Source organism: Artemia franciscana, chromosome 6 (genome assembly GCF_032884065.1).
Source record: "Artemia franciscana chromosome 6, ASM3288406v1, whole genome shotgun sequence".
Classification (NCBI taxonomy): domain Eukaryota; kingdom Metazoa; phylum Arthropoda; class Branchiopoda; order Anostraca; family Artemiidae; genus Artemia; species Artemia franciscana.
The window spans coordinates 15,276,719-15,293,545 of record NC_088868.1 but is presented as its reverse complement, the minus strand read 5'-3'; the positions used below and the strand labels follow the sequence as shown (position 1 = coordinate 15,293,545).

Here is a 16,827-nt window from a genome sequence, read left to right as displayed (position 1 = left end):
GATCAAAATTCTGAGATAGCCATTTTATTCAGCGTAGTCGAAAAACCTTATAACTATGTCTTTGGGGACGACTTACTCCCCCACACTCCCCATGGGAGGGGCAACAAGTTACAAACTTTGACCAATGCTTACATATAGTAATGGTTATTGGGAAGTGTACAGGCGTTTTCAGGAGGATTTTTCGGTTGGGGGAGGGGTTGAGAAGAGGGGGATATGCTGGGGGAACTTTCCATCGATAATTTGTCATGGGGGAAGAAAATCTCCATGAAGGGAGCGCAGGATTTACTAGCATTATTTAAAAACACAATGAAAAAATAAATATGAAAAAGTTCTTTCAGCTGGAAGTAAGGAACAGCATTAAAACTTAAAACAAACAGAAATTATTACCCATTTGAGGGGCTCACCTCCTCCTAATACCTCGCTCTTTACGTTAAAGTATTTTTAGTAATTTCAACTATTTATTCTACGGCTTTTGTGATTCTGGGGTCATTCTTAATGAATTGGGACAAAATTTAAGCTTTAGTGTAAAGAGCGAGGATCTGACAAGGGGGCGAACCCCCTCATATGTGTAATAAAAATATGAGAATACAAAAGTTCTTTACGTAAGCTAATTTATAAGTTACGTAAATGTTTTACTAATAAAAATATTCGTAAAAAATTAAAAGTTCCAGTTGCCTTTTTAATTAACCAAAAAATCGGAGGGCAAATAGGCTTCCTCCCCCGCTCTTTTTTTCTCAAAATCATTCGATCAAAATTATGAAAATTTAGCCAAAAAAAAAAAAAAATGCAAATTTCGTTTTAATTATTCCTCTGCGGAGAGCCAAAATCAAAACATGCATTGATTCAAAAACGTTCAGAAATTAAATAAAAAAAAAACAAGTTTTTTTAACTGAAAGTAAGGAGCGACATTAAAACTTAAAACGAACAGAAATTACTTCGTATATGAAAGAGGCTGCTTCCTCATCAACGCCCCGCTCTTTACGCTAAAATTTTTTACTGTTTTAAAATGAAGAATTGAGAGACAGAGTCAAACTTTAGCGTAAAGAGCGGGGCGTTGATGAGGAAGCAGCCTCTTTCATATACGAAGTAATTTCTGTTCGTTTTAAGTTTTAATGTCGCTCCTTACTTTCAGTTAAAAAAACTTGTTTTTTTTATTTAATCTTCTAAAAGGTCGATAGCTAATTGAAACCAGCGTTCAGGTTTAGACGATATAAAAAAAAATTATTCAAGGTTCAAGTTTTTCACCAACGATATTAGCATTAATTGTCTTTATCTTACTTCCAACTGCTAAATAGATGCGAAAAATGACTTCAAAGTAAAAGAAAAGCTGCTTGGAATTCTGAATCGCAATTGATTAATTTTTTCTAAAAATTCTACTCCCCAACAAAACTCCTAGAGTGTCCGAAATTGTAGTGACCAGAGGTAAATGGCCTCTTTGTAAATGTGACCTTGTGTTCATGAGTAAACATCAGAATTGACATTGAACATATTGACATACAAGACATTGACATTGACATTGAACATACTAATTTATATGTATATTCTTTTTCAGCTTGACAGAAACAGGGATGGTAGAATAGCATTACACGAACTGAAAGATTTTGTCCAAGCCTCACCAGAAGAATTCCAGAGCCTAGGACAAGATGTGATTGAAGAAATTTTTTTCTTATGTGACAAAGACTCGAATGGCTATTTAGATGAACATGAATTTATGACTATGGTAAGTTCAGTAAAAATATGCAGGCAATTTATTTGATTTACAATCGGTATTATTGCAGTTTAGTCTCATGAATTTAACCTGTGTAGATTAATCTGTGTGGTTGCAATTTATTTGGTTTACAATTGGTATTATTGCAGTTTAGTCTCATGAATTTAACCTGTTTAGATTAATCTGTATAGTTGCAATTTATTTGATTTACAATCGGTACTACTGCAGTTTAGTCTCATGAATTTAACCTGTGTAGATTAATCTGTGTGGTTTTTATCATTTATCTATGCTAAAAGGTTTACTAATAGTTATTCAAACTGCATAGAAAAAGTGCAAGAAAAAAGGTGTCAACACAAAATGCCAGAAAGAAAATTCTCTAAAAATGAGAGAGTAAAGAAGATAAGGAGGAGAGATGTAAGTAAAAAAACGTTATTGTGTGAAGAAATAGGTAGAAATAAGAATAAAATGATCAATCTCTGTCTTCTTGTCGCCATGGTTCTCCTCACTGGATTTTCATTAGATTTTAATTTATCTAGTCTTCTATTTTTGTTTAGTTGAATTGTAATTTCTATTTGACGGAAGACTTTATTTTTTTTTCTCTCTTATGATTAATTATTCTCTTATAATTGAACACATATTTGATACAACAGGTTTTTATATTAGCCAGACCGTTTTGCCTTAACGCTTTAAAGCAAAGCAACACCAAAAGAACGCCGGGAAAATGTAAGCTATACCCCGCTTATATGCTTATACTCATTGTGTTTATTTGTAGAATGGAGGGGGGGGGATTTGTATTAAAAAATTGTTAGAAAAGCAAAACAAATGGATTTTTCACTCGTATTATCAGAGAGGACCGCCTTTCTCAGAAAGCAAGACTTTCCAACGGTTCCATTTATTAAACGATTACTTTCGTGTTATGTGATCCTTTTCATGAGGATCTTTCAGGTGACAGCAATTAAAGCACTCATTATTATTAAGCTTGTTTACATAGTGTTAAGTGTTGTACAAATAGTTACACTATGCCAGATTAACCTATGATCTTGGTGATCTGTTTGCTTAAACTCTATAAAACAGCTGAAAATTTCTCAAGCAAAATAGAAGAATCTCTAGAATAAAATTTTTCTTGGGGTTTGTTTTGCCTGAATTCAGCGATTTGCCAAAATCACACAAAAAAGTATCCTTTAAGACTTATTGTCACCTATACAAAAATACCCACTTCAAATATTAGAAAATAGCTATGTAATGCTTTTAAAGATCTCTTTCACTCCCAAATGTCTTATATACAAATTCAGTAAATCTACTAGAAAATCTTAAACACATGGATGGTTCTAGAAATACAGCATCAGGCAGCTTTGACATCGTTTCCATATACACAACTATCTACGTTTTGAAATCAATGCACTTGTTACAACATGAGCTGAAAAACAAATATTATCTAATCAAGTTGTAATCTAATTGGGGAACGCGCGATAGGACTCAACATTAAATTACTAATGAACTTGGTTAGGTTGTATAGCAAATATCCCACGTGTTTTCAGTTTCAGGACTCTTCTCACCAGTATGTAAGAGGTCTTCCTATGAGAGCCCCTTCATCGGGTTTACTTGTAAATATTTACGTTGAACACCTTGAGAACTGGGCTTTACTCAATTCAACTACTTCAAGTAGTTGAATATTGTACTGCGTATGCATCGACTATAGTCATGGTCTCATAAATACCCATGCATGGGTACATAAATGAAAGAGTGATTTTTTCAGTGCTAGTGCGAAGGAACTAAAATCTTTAGACAATGGATGAAGGTAGAAGTGGCTCGTAAGATACCGATGAATCAAAAAGACTAGCTCACAAGTGTGGTTAAGATTGATTGTAACTATGTGTGGTTAGGGAGATTCGTTGCGGTGAATATGATATACGTTGAAAACAGTACTTTCTAATAAAGTAATTGATATTTAAATTGGATTTTACGAATAGCTGATTGTTGTTATTGTGGTGCTTCGTTTTTTCCTTATTATTATTTTTTTACTGATGATGATGCACAGTTTTTGCCATTGTTTTCTGGCTTTTATTTTCGATAAATATCATACGTTACCTTTAAATAGCTAAAAATGATTGTCAAAATGAAACTCAAGGTCAAGTCTGGCTATTTTTAACAACGATAATCGTAGGGAAAAGGCAATCTTTTGTATCCTAGTATTCCGTTTTTAATGTTTGTAACCTCGAGTTAGTTTAAAATACCCTAAAACTTTTCTGAAAAAATGTGCAAACATGGAACTTTGATATAAATTTATTTTTATCCAACTACTTTTCATTCTAATTTAAGTCTTTTTTGGTTTCTTCTTCTTTGTGTAAATCTAAATAAACACTTGAAGCATTTTGAAGTTATTGGAAGGGATTATCTGTTGTTTTAGTTTAAAATCAGAAGATTTTGCTGATTAATTTCGCAGAACTCGATTCAGCAGAAAAAAGTGCTAAGAAAACGCCTTACCAAAGAAGGCCCTATCCTTGACCTACACGGTACTTACTGTAATGCTGTGCTTAGCTGATAGTGACCTCTTTTCCCAACGGACAGCCTACACACTGAATTTTCCGAAAAAAAAAAAACAAAAAAAAACAACCGGTTCTACTGGGCAAAACCAAGTAGCTCTGGCGTCTAAATAGATAATATTTTCCAAGGCAATAAAACTAACGAAAATTTAGAGTGCACACAGTCAGTATCTGAATTGAGTTAATAAAACACTTAGATATTTTTTTTTGTATTATATATTTTAAGTTGCTGATATCTGTTTTTGTTAAGATCTGATTTTTAGATGCTGCTATAAACTTACTGAAACACCTCTTCATTGAGATGCAACTGAAAATTAAAAATGGAAAGGCATATGCAGAAGAAAAGAGGCTGTAGCAAAAAAGTGGGGATAATTTTCCTATTTGACATAGATTTTACTTGAATATTTTGACACAATGCACTTTTAGTACTTGTTTGATCGATCTTTGATTTGACTGGAGTTTGACCTGGATTTGAGGTCTTTACTTCATCTGGACTTTGTACTTATGTATACGGCGATAACACGTTCACTCAGGAATTTCTTCTTGTGTGTGTCTGTGTTGAGGTGAAGGGGTGCTAATTTGGCAAAACATTAAAAAGAGCATGAATCTTGCCCAAATTGTTGAATTATATTGTAAAATTGTCAGATTATGAGATATAAGGAAGCTAGGTATGTATTCTTTCCCTACTGAAATGTATGAAATATGGATCCAGAGAAAATTTTTAGCCGAAAATCGGCATCTTAATTTCTTACGCCTTTTGAACTTATATCCTCCCATCCATTTTAATCTTCTAAAAATGGCCAATGAATTATTCAGCATAGAATAATCCACTATTTTCTTAATGACCTGAATGGTACTTTTTCTGTGATTGTGTATCTTAGCAGAATTTACTAGAGCAATATTCCTAATGAACAGTGGTAAATGCCTTACCTTGCAATGGTAAGTAAAGCACAGTGGTAGGATCTTTTCGCTTGACTTCACGCTTTTGCGAACTCCTGTTTAATTTTACATATAAAGAAGGGAGGAAAGACGTATTGTTTTGAGGCTAAGAACGGCAGTATTTATTCAACACAGGCGTATTTTTCGCGAGCTTTTAAGCTAGGATTTCTTATTAGATTATCGCTTAATTTGAGGTGTTTTACGTGAACTTACTAGTTTGACAGATTTTAATCTCTCAGGCTTTACTCTCTCAAAATCCTAATGTGGGAATGTTTCCTATGTAAGATTTGTTGAGTTACTTAATACCTCACTTAATGTGCCAATTGATGGCTTAGCCAAGGAAATGTCTTTGTTGAGTGTTCATTTTTTTCTGAGACTTCAACCAATTTGCAAAGACTGCGCTAGCCTTTCTGGAAAAAACAAAAACAGCTTATTATTTGCACATGTGGGCTGTTAAAATGTTGGAAAAAAACCCTACGTCTGTCTAATTCTTAACTAATATTCAAACAGACAGATGCAGTCCGGAAAATACAGTTCGTTGCATATTCCGCACCGCACCGCAGCGGTAAAACCGCAGTGTCTGTTCTCATCAAAAAATTTAAAAAGGCAAACAATTTGTATTTGTGTAATGTTGGTGATTCCATTCAACCATACACTCAATATTGTTTTCATGTTACGAAGAAGAAGAATGAGAGTAAGTTTATAAGATTCAAATATTTGCTCTTTAACTTGTCTAGAAACATTTAAAGGTTAAAAAACAAACTTTCCTTTCAGTAGATTGTGAGTTTTGGTCATACTTTGTTGGATAGCTTGCTCTTAAACAATCCAGTGCACTGTTCAGCACATCCTTACCTGGAAAGTTCCTCTCTCCTGAGATTTCCCCTCAAGCCTCCTGAACTAATTTGAATCTTTTATGCTCAGGATGACTTTTGTCATATTTTTGGATGAGATTTAACAGCTAAAATCAGCCTTTCAATTACCTTAATGGTCTTTTCTTCTGCAATTGCTTTAAAAGCATCTGTTGGATTTTTTTAACGCTTGAGTCTTGGGGAAAACTGCGAGGATGAGTGGCAAGAGGCGCATGCGTTCCTCCGCAGAACACAAACCGTAGTAGTTTTCCACAGATCCCTGCTCAAAGTGAATATAGGGTTAAGCGGCTAGAGATTTTTGTGCGTTGAACCTCCTTTGGAGGAAATTGATTTTTATTTTGGCTTACCTAGCTTGCGTTCATCTTCTCCATAAAAGTTTTATGATTTGTCGGACATTCCTAGTAAGATATGCCTGAAAGTCTGGTAAAAATGAGGTTTCTGTTAACCAGGAACAAAGAAAATTAAGGAGAATGCTGAATATTGTCTGAAAACCATTCTTAGAAGCAACAAAATTAATATAAGAAAAAGAAAAGACCATGCCAAACAAACATGAGTAATATCAAAAAATTTGAAAAAGATTTTAATCAAATTTGTTATAAAAATTTATGCATCTGTACATCGGAATGATAAACATTATTTTAGTTGCACTCAGTAAAAATTTACTGCTATGAAAATAATTATCTCACTATTATATATTTATATATTATATATTTTGTGTGTCAGGGCCACTGTGTATGATTTTGTTCAAAAAAGGAGTTAATCAAATATGAAAACTACTAAAACATTATAAAATTCTATTAGGTACCGCTCAAAGCCTAAGCGAGAACAATTTTCTAATTATGCCAAGACAGCTAAAACGAGAACTATGTAAAGAATCAAATAAAAGAAAAGCTCAATTCCATCCCTTTCCCCAAAAAAGAAAATCCTGGAAATGCGTATGAATAAAATCATTTGTTTTGGTATCCGCAAAAGTCTTTAGCTATGTCATATTAAATCTTAATAATTAACCTACAGCAAATTGTGCGAGCAAAGTCATTGGCAGACCTAGTGAGAAGCCATACATATTGGAGCCCTTCCCTCTGGCTCCAAACATGCCCTGGACAAAAAATGTTTGAGTAGCAAGTGACAATAAACTTGGTAAATAGAATTATTAAATAATTTTACGTAGTCTTACCACAATTCTGAAACACTCCAAGTTTTATACCAAACTTGTAAATAACCCGGTAACTGGAAAGATAATAAAAAGAATCGTGAGGGTTGACTTAATGAGTCATAAAAAAGTGCTTTTTGATGAGATGTCTTACGTAATTTGCAAATTCGTAGCAGAATATTTATAACAACAATAACAACCAGCATTACTTTACATTCTTCTAATAGTGCAAATACAATTCTTTTGATGTCGTTAAATTTTCTGAAAACTCACTAAGAATCTCATGAAAAACAATTCTTAACAGAAGTTCGGTATTTTTTTGGATAGGGCTATTCCTCTTTAGAAATCCTGTATAGGCCACTCAGTTAATTCGTACCTGGGAGATTGAACAGTAGCGAACCCCTTCGTCGGCTTACGTAATTTCCTTCTGCTTTCGCAACCACGAATAATACAAATTCTTACCATCATTCGCTGACTGAGAGATATTCACTGAATTCTTGAAGGGCGTGGAAATGGGCAGAGTTTTTATACGCGCCAAGACTAGTAGCCATATATTTTTGAGTTGTGATTATACTATATATATTTATATACTGTGGTCAGGGCTATGTATCTTTATGTGGCTAAGACTATATTAATAGGAAGGTTTAGATGACTAGGACATGTTCTGCGGGCGAAGGATGACAGATAGCCAAAGGTCGACCTTAATGACCAGCCATCTATGGCCAAACGAGATGGTCGTCCCTAAATGGGGTGGGAGGATGTCGTAAGGAAAGATATGAAGGAAATCTGAACTTCTTGGAAGGGTGTAAAGAGGGAGGCTTTGGTATATTGGGATGGGAAAGGATTGTTGGCCTCATTTTATAAGTTAGATGTGTTGACCTCAGGCGGCTTGGTGCCGCAGTGAATTGTTAGTAGTAGTAGTAGTAGTAGTAGTTTATATGGAATAAATTGTTCATTTTTAAAAGGTTGTTAAAAAGCTACACTCACCTCAAAAACCAACATGAATGAAAAAGTAAAAGAGCTATAGCTTATGTGGCTCTGGCTAAATGCTTCATTCAAATGTTTTTAAGTTTAAAAATGCCCTTTTTGGGCTTAAAACTTTTTCTCTTAAGAGTCAATTGCACTTCTTCTTCAATGAGAAACTTATATTTACCTTTGGAATGATTTGAGATTACTTAAAAAAGGTGTCGTAATTCAAATTATGTTTATCCAAGCTCCATGCTTTTGCATACACTTTTATTTGTTAATAGTTCAAGATAAAATGCGACAGTGCTTATTTCAGGTTAAAGACCACGTTCTACGTCGACGTCATCCTGATCTTCATCGTCTTCTTAGTTTTGCGTCCAAAGTGGTTGTGCCTCAAAAATCCCGCCGGGAAGCTGTTAACATCAAAGTAGAGGAGTTCAGATGTTGTCCACCTCCTCTTTTATTCATTCTCCTCAGTCTTGTAGAGGTAAAGGTCCCATTAAGTTGAAATCTCGCTAATATTGAGGCTTAACTAGCACTGATTTGACCCAACCTGAATTGCACATTGAATTTTTCAGTCAATTAGAAAATTCTATAAAATCTGATTGGCTCAAGTTGGTGGTGGCTGAATCTCGGTATTACTAAATTCTCATTGTGAATGGACCTCAAGTTTACTTTAGTATTTTTTCTACTTTTATTTTATTATGTTATGAATATCATTTAAAATATGTGTCTTATGTAATTTTGTTTATTTTAATGAAGTAAATAAAATAGATGATTGTTTATTAGAAATTAATTGCCAAGATTTGACAAAAAAAACATTTACGGTAAAGAGTGATAAATGGGGACAATGTTTAACATTAAAATAGCTGCATTTTTTTCTAAAAACAAAATTTTTTATTTTTTTTCTAAAAGTGAAATCACGAAGGAAAAAAAAACCTCTTTTATTGATGCTAAAAAAATGGACGTGATCGCATGATAGTCGGGTGTGCATGATAGTCGGAGATAAAGAAGCCAACAAACAGGAAAAACTACCAAAACCAATACAACATACATAGAACAGACAAGGGCGATAGAGTTTTAAGTATCAGAAATGTTCTGTTGGGGCAATTTTACATGTTGAAAAAAAATATCGGTTTAAAACGCATGGAATTGAAAGTATTTACTGTGGAATCTTTAATAAATTGAAATATATATATTTATGTCTGAAAAGATATCTTGCATTATAACTGAAAGTTTAGGAAGAAATTTTTGGAAGAGTTTATTTAATTAATTACTAATTACAAAACTGACTACAGTGAATATTTTCGTATTCGTATTCGTATTCGTTTATTTAAATAGCTATCGTAGCACTCAAAAATGAACGCTAAATTATGCTATTTTTACAATCACAAAATTACAATTACCACCTGTTAAATGCTCTTACAAAATATGGTACAAAGGAGTTTGCGAATCTGTTCGTACGGCACTTGACTGGTTCTAATTTGTTGTAATGCCTAGTATGTCTGCTGATTGATGCGGATGGTGGAAGTATGGATCGGTGCTTCCTCGTTTGTTAATAGTGATTTCCCAAATTTCATTATCAGCTCATGTCTTCGGTCGAATAAGGTGGGAAAATTCAAGAGCTTAAGGGCAATTTCGTAGCTGCTGAACCTGGGTCCTAGTATTATTCTAGTAGCGCGTTTTGAGTTAATTTAAAAATATAGAATTGAGTTAATTTATGTAAACGTGCAAAAATATGGGTTGTAATAGAATAATCTGTCTGATCGAGTCATTTGTCATGCTATTGTTCTTCTTCGTATTGTTTCTCTTCATCACTTTTTCGAATGATTACAACTTCTTTGTCTGTTTTCAAATTTTTGCTTGTTTTCAGAATCTTATATAAAGCACAATGACATTTTTAGTCTCCAGTTGCTATCGTCATTCTTTTTTATTTTTTTTTGGGGGGGGGGTTAGTAAGTTCGAGGCATTTGTTTTATTTTAATTCCTTGCATTAAGTATCAACTTTTTGCTTTGGAAAGTATTTTCAGCTTTATGTATTACTGCTATTATCGTTTTTTATATATGCCATATTATTATCATTTTCCTTTGTTAGCTAGTTTGAACATGTTTATATTGTAGCATCAGTATATAATAAGCGCTGAATTATGCCGCTTTAGCTCCATTATTTAGACAGTATTAAAGTAGGACATTTTAAAGAATAAGCCATCTCTGTGTCTTTAGCACTAACCATTAATAGTTTAAGGTAGATTGTTGATTAAAGGAATACCAGCAAACCATGGTCATGTGTAGCCTGGTTACGTCTAAGACAATAAGTAACGCAACGTAAAGTAATTTTTAAGACAAAAATTAACGCAGCGTCAAGTAACGTCTAAGACATGGTAATGTTTACCATGTAACGTAACAAAATGTAACGTCACATAGTCTAAGTAATGTCTAAGACATGGTTACGTCTAAGACAAAAAGGATATAATACAGATGTCCGATTGAGTAATTTTTGGTAACTGGTAAATCTGGTGCTTATGCTCGTCCGTGTCCATTTTCATCCAAAAATATTTCATGAATATTACCTGTTAAAAGCAATTTTGCTCAGAACCTTTGATCTGTACAAGAAAAAATTCCAGAGATTTAAATCTAACTTATGAAATGATCATGAATTTTCTTGTGATCACCTATGAGTTCTAACCCTATGATGGTTTGGTAAATATTGATTAGTAGACCTTACTGATCGTTTGAATAATTCGGTCGTTCAATTAAAAGGGCAACACTGTCTTCTAACATACACCACCATCATCAGAAGCTGGTCCAAGATGGACTGAATACCTGGCCCTATTTTTTAACACTACATTATAGGCCCGTTGAGCATCTGTATTATATGTCCTCTCTTCGCATTTAATAAGACTATTAAAATTATTTTTGTAATTTTTGTATTCAATAGCCAATTGTGACTAATGAATTGCGTTCAATTATTAAAACGTATTACAATTAATTATTTGCTTATTGTGCTTCAGAGTTCAATAAGCTGAAATCCGGACTTTTACAGACTGAGTTATCTATAGTAGCTTAAGCTAACAATATTTTTTGTTATTTCAAAAGGTTCTGTGGGTTTGGAAGATTTTTTGATTTGTTCTTTTAAGACATTCATTTTGGGGTCATGCCGCGTTCAGTAGGGCCGCGTTTTTGACACATTCATTTTCGGTTTTCATGCCGCGGGCAGTAATCATACTTATTCATTTTATTGCAATTAATTACAGTAAGCTCTAAACTTGGGGTGTGTCTCTTTATCTAACGAATCATATAAAGTCTCCATTTGGCAGTCATTATATTGCTGCTGAAATTTTTATTAGCTATTCCTCGCTTCTGGGGTGATTTGTTACGGGGGCACATGTACCTTCCCCAATTGACAACACTCCTGCAATATATTTTGAATTAGAGTGATTTATGCCATACTCGTCCTAAAATTACCCAAGAGTTGCTCCTAGCTGCGCAGTTGACTGAGAAAACCGAATCTTAACTCGTATTTTTTTTTAATTCAGAATTTTTATCCTTTTCTTGTATTTCTATCTATTGTGTTTTTAGTTGTAGAATTATTTCTTCGTATACTATGTAATTTTAACTTCCAAATGATAATTCTATATTAGTACCCTGTTTTCCATGTCGAAACAACCTTGTATTGATTTATTTTGTTTTTTATTATAGCTTGGTGTCTTCATCTATTATGCAATTGAATGTTCAAATGATGGTGCTACTTTAACAGCTGAGGGTCCTGTACCAATTTTGTCCCCCTTAATCTACAATCCTAGGAGGAGATATGAAGCTTGGCGTTATTTTTCTTACATGCTTATTCACTCAGGGTAAAAACTTCATTTTTCGTTATTCTGCCTCTCTTCATAAATTCTTATCTTGTACATTTTCTTTGATTTATTGGTTTTATTTTTTTATTTATTGAGCAAATACTCAGCAAGACCTGGATAATTAGTGCAGCCTCTGAAGTCTGAAATAGCTCGTAGAAAAAAGGAAGCTTTTTCGAATGCTGACCAATGGTGTGCAGTGTGCTGGTACCAATGTCCAGATTCAGTGCCTTCGGCCGGGATTGCAGTGCCTGGTTGGGGACAAATCATCCGACGCTTCCCATGTTTTGCCCCCATATTCCCCCTGGTACCCATTTAGAGCTGGGTCGACTCTGGCTGAGCTTACAGGGTCACACCATTGACGCCGTCCCAAATAGCTTGTTCAGATAATAATGATAAGGGTATTTGCTATCAAAAGCTAGCAACCTTCTTTATTCTCCAATTATTTAGTTTTTTTTTCTATTAAGCCTAAGGGTGCTATTGGTTCTTTACGTAAGACGCTCTTCATTTGATTTCGTATAAGTGGGGAGAGAGAAATTAATGCCACTTTCTTTTACTCTCCTACACCTCTTCTGTCGAATCTTGTGGAAATATGCGTTTGATTTAAAGCTTTTTTTTATCAGAGTGTATGTTCATATTAGATTATCAAGCGGTTTAACCTCTCAGTGTTTGCTTATACTCTTTATTTAGACCTAAAACATATTCCCAGCTTCTGTGAAAAGCTTTTAAACTTCTACATTGTATAAGTATAGAGAGAGCAATATGAAAATAGAGAGAATAGGATATTGGAGAAAGAAAAATGCTTGCAAAAAGAAAAAAATACGATACTTTTTAGATAATAGTTAGATATTTACGGATAGGTAAATACAAGTTCTTGACTAGTTGCTCTAGAAAGAACTTGATATTGTAGTAGAATGAACAAAAAGCCATCGGATTATAACCTACATATCCCGGTAATTTATACCCCGGTCAAAACAGTGAATAAAAGCGGAAAATAATCGTTTAAATCATGATACTCCGGCAGGGGTAGGGACCTAATACCTCCTCCTACCTCACACACAAGTGGCTTATCAATAAATACTTTTGGAAGAAATTGCCCATGAGTTGTGTTTTTAGACCCTGGTATCAGGACTATGTCGTATTCAGCGTTTTATAAAAAAGTTTCCGAGTGTCGCGACTTTCCAAGGAATACCTAGAGGTTAGCCCTGTCCAGTGGCCCTTAACTACTGCTTTGTATTTAGGTATGGAAGTTACCTTTAAACGTGCTAATGTGGATTTTAGAATATCTTAAACACTTAAACTTAAAACTTTTTTGGGTTCTGGCCTATGGTCGGCGTTGTACGGATACCGATCTCCTGATTCAGTGGCTTTGACCGGGAGTGCAATGCGTGAGGCAAATCATCCAACGCTTCCCATGTTTTCTCCCAGACTTCTCTGGGTGCCCATCTAGAGCTGGGTCGACTCTGGCTGAGCTTATAGGGTCACACCATTGACCTTCGTCCCAAACCGAATCACCAGCGACACCAGGACTTGAATCCCTGACTTCAGAATTTCAAGTCTGGAGTGCTAACCACTCGGCTAGGAAAAATATATTAAAAGAAACAAATGGTCTGGTTGAATTGCGTAAATTATATTTCAGCTTATGTAAGTTTCTGCTTTATTTACCCCGGTCTTATAGGAACGAGAATATAATTCTGTTTTTTTGTGGCTTCTGACATTATTACTTCTTTGCGGATGTTAGTCTCAAAATCGGAAAAGGATTTTTTTTTTCTCTGGGACCCTTCCACCTCTCAAATCGCTTATTTACCCGTTAGTTTTCACCTGTTTACGTTTTATAGTTGCGTTATCTTTTAGAAGTTCTTTCGTTAGTTGAGTTATGGTTGTGTTGTATATGTTTTATCTCTCGTATAGCTTTGCTATTCTTCTTTCATTATCGTTTATTCACTCCACTTGTCTTGTATTTTAGTGGGTTGAAAATAAATTATTATTATTACAAGACACAATCTGCTAGATAATGTACTCCTGGAATAACCCCGCGTTCGTGAAATTCGAAATCATCTGTTGTATGTCTTCTGTCATTTTTGCTTTTAATTTGGGTTAAACACGTACTCAGGACTTTATTTTGGAGAAGGGGGCTGAATTTAATAATTATATATATATATATATATATATATATATATATATATATATATATATATATATATATATATATATATATATATATATATATATATATATATATATATATATATATAACAAATTCGACAATATAAATGAATTGTACAGAACATAGACGAATACAGACTCGTAAATTGCAAAAACATCTACTGTTCGAGCGGTGTGAACTTGAAGCTGCCCCCCTCCCGTGTGTGAATGCCGTATTATATTTCTTGGTTACCTCAAACCAATTGCAAAATTTTATTTTTAGGTACGTCCACATCATATCCAACATTGTAGTACAAATTCTATTGGGCGTTCCTTTAGAAATGTTTCATGGGCCTTTAAGATTGTTTGTCATCTACATATCTGGAGTGATTGCAGGATCACTTGGTACATCTGTAAGCGACCCGAGAGTATACCTAGCTGGTGCCTCTGGAGGAGTTTACGCTGTTTTAACAGCCCACGTTTCTAGTATTATTCTGGTAAGCCCATTTTCAATATTTAGAAGATAAGACGATGTGTAATACCAAGAAATGGTGAAGCTTCTCATTTCAGTTGTGTCAATAGGGGGGTGTCCCCGTAGATTTTTGTGCGCCCCTCCGCCTATATTTTGAAAATAAACTTTTTTAAGGGCATTGTCATTAAAAATACTATTTCGGTATTTTCATTGGAAAAATTAAGGACGACAAATTAACCCCCCCCCCTCCTAAATTTTGAAAATTCACTGCTTCCTAGATTTTTGTGAAATGGTGCCACTATCTCAACTGAATGGGTCATTTTCGATATCTAGTTAATGACTGTATTACAAAAAAAGGAGAAAAAACAGGAGTTTGTTAGTTGTTTGGTTTTTTCCTGTAATTGTCAATAGTTAGCGATGACCAAGAGTTGGGATTAAATATAAATAACTTATCAAACAGTTCATGGTAACGAACTATAAGTAAGGACCGACCCGGTTCAATAGTAAGTGAAACTCTAAAAAACAGAATTTCGATACCAATAGATACATCATAAGAATTGGGTTTTTATGCTGAGTGCAAATATATAAGTTTCATCAAGTTTAGTCTAACCCAGCAAAAGTCTGAGAAAATTTGCCTTATTTTGAAAAAGGGGGAAACATCAGCTAAAATCCAGATTCAGTGCAGTAGTCACACCATCAGATTTAACTCTACTGTAGAAGTTTCAAGTTCCTATCCACAAAAATGTGGAATTTTTTATTTTTGCCAGAAGAAAGATTACGGATGTGTGTTTATTTATTTTTTTCCATTGGTGATAGTATCGACCCAGTGGTCCTAGAATATCCCGAGAGAGTTAATTCGAACGAAAATTAAAAATTCTAGTGCCCTTTCTGAGTGCTCAAAAAACTAGAGGGCAACTAGGCCCTCTCCCATGCTCATTTTTTCCCAAAGTCACCCGATCAAAACTTTGAGATAGTCATTTTGTTCAGCATAGTCGAAAAATCTAACAACTGTGTATTTGAGGATGACTTAATCCCCCACATTCCCCGGGTTAGGGGCTGCAAGTTATGAGCTTTGCCCATTGTTTACATCTAGTATTGGTTATTGGGAAGTATACAGAGGTTTTCAGGGAGGATCTTTTCTGGTGGGGCGGATCAGGGTAAGGGGTTGTGAGCGAGGAAATTTCCACTTGGTGGGCTTAGGGGGTTTTGAACCCCCTCCTAAAAATGTTTGTCTGACTCGTAGAAACGTAAGAACAATGGATATAAACAAATCTGTTGATGTTTTTTTTTTAAGCTTCTATGTAAGCATCCCTCCTCCAAAAAAAACCCTGGATACGGCCCTGGTAGTTGCATTTAGAAATTGATACCTTGATTCTTATTTTTTTATGATATTCAAAAGTGCTGACTCAAAGACTGGCGAATCAAAGGTAAAATCTTGTATATTTGGAAATTACAAGAAAAGAGTACTCAGATTTTTACTCTAATATTGAAGCTGCTCAACTAAATGTTTTTCAACCCGTAAATTTTCATACGAGTATCTTGCAAATTGAAGAGTAGTCCGAAGGTTTAAAATGAAAGTTTTGAAAAAGTCCTATCTTTGCTTGTATATTCTAAATGTGCAACATTTTACAGGGGGCGTAATTTTGATTGTAGGTTTAATTCTCCGTTGCCCAACAAAGATTGATTTTGCGCGTTCAACCCAGGGATAAAAGATTGACAATCAGAAAGAGTTTTGAACCATTTAAAGCTTTGCGTAAATTACTCTTTGTTTACGTGACTTTTAGAGTTTTCGACTTAGAAAGCTGGGCTCTCCATAAAATTACGTTGGGGAGGAACCATCAGCCTTCTTGTCAACAAATTTTAAAGATTTCTACTTCATCTTCTTCTGCTGTTGTCATACAATTTGCTTGATTTTCAGTTCTTCTGAATCCCCCCCTCCAATCAGTTCTTGTGCCTGTGGCTGATAAAAAACGCAGTTCATTTTTCAATATAAAATCAGAGTTAGCACTCTAACGATGGATATAGTAGAATGCCATAAGGCTTCAATGCATTATCTACTTTTTAATTTTTTCACGTAGCTACTTCATATGGAAAGTATGGTCGTAGAAACTTTAGATGGAAACTATTTGATTGGATATCGAAAGTTCTAGTGCCCTTTTCAAGAGTTAAAAATGATCGGAGGGC

General features: G+C 34.4%; 1 protein-coding gene across 2 annotated transcripts in view; it reads left to right on the top strand.

The window, feature by feature from the left end:
• Positions 1–16,827, top strand: part of LOC136028095 (rhomboid-related protein 2-like) — a 52,471-nt gene that overhangs the window by 18,480 nt on the left and 17,164 nt on the right. For both annotated transcript variants that reach the window (XM_065705717.1, XM_065705716.1), the window contains exons 3-6: positions 1,553–1,720; positions 8,492–8,662; positions 11,875–12,029; positions 14,455–14,668. In XM_065705717.1, the coding sequence (XP_065561789.1) occupies positions 1,553–1,720; positions 8,492–8,662; positions 11,875–12,029; positions 14,455–14,668 (708 nt within the window). The remainder of the gene's footprint in view (positions 1–1,552; positions 1,721–8,491; positions 8,663–11,874; positions 12,030–14,454; positions 14,669–16,827) is intronic.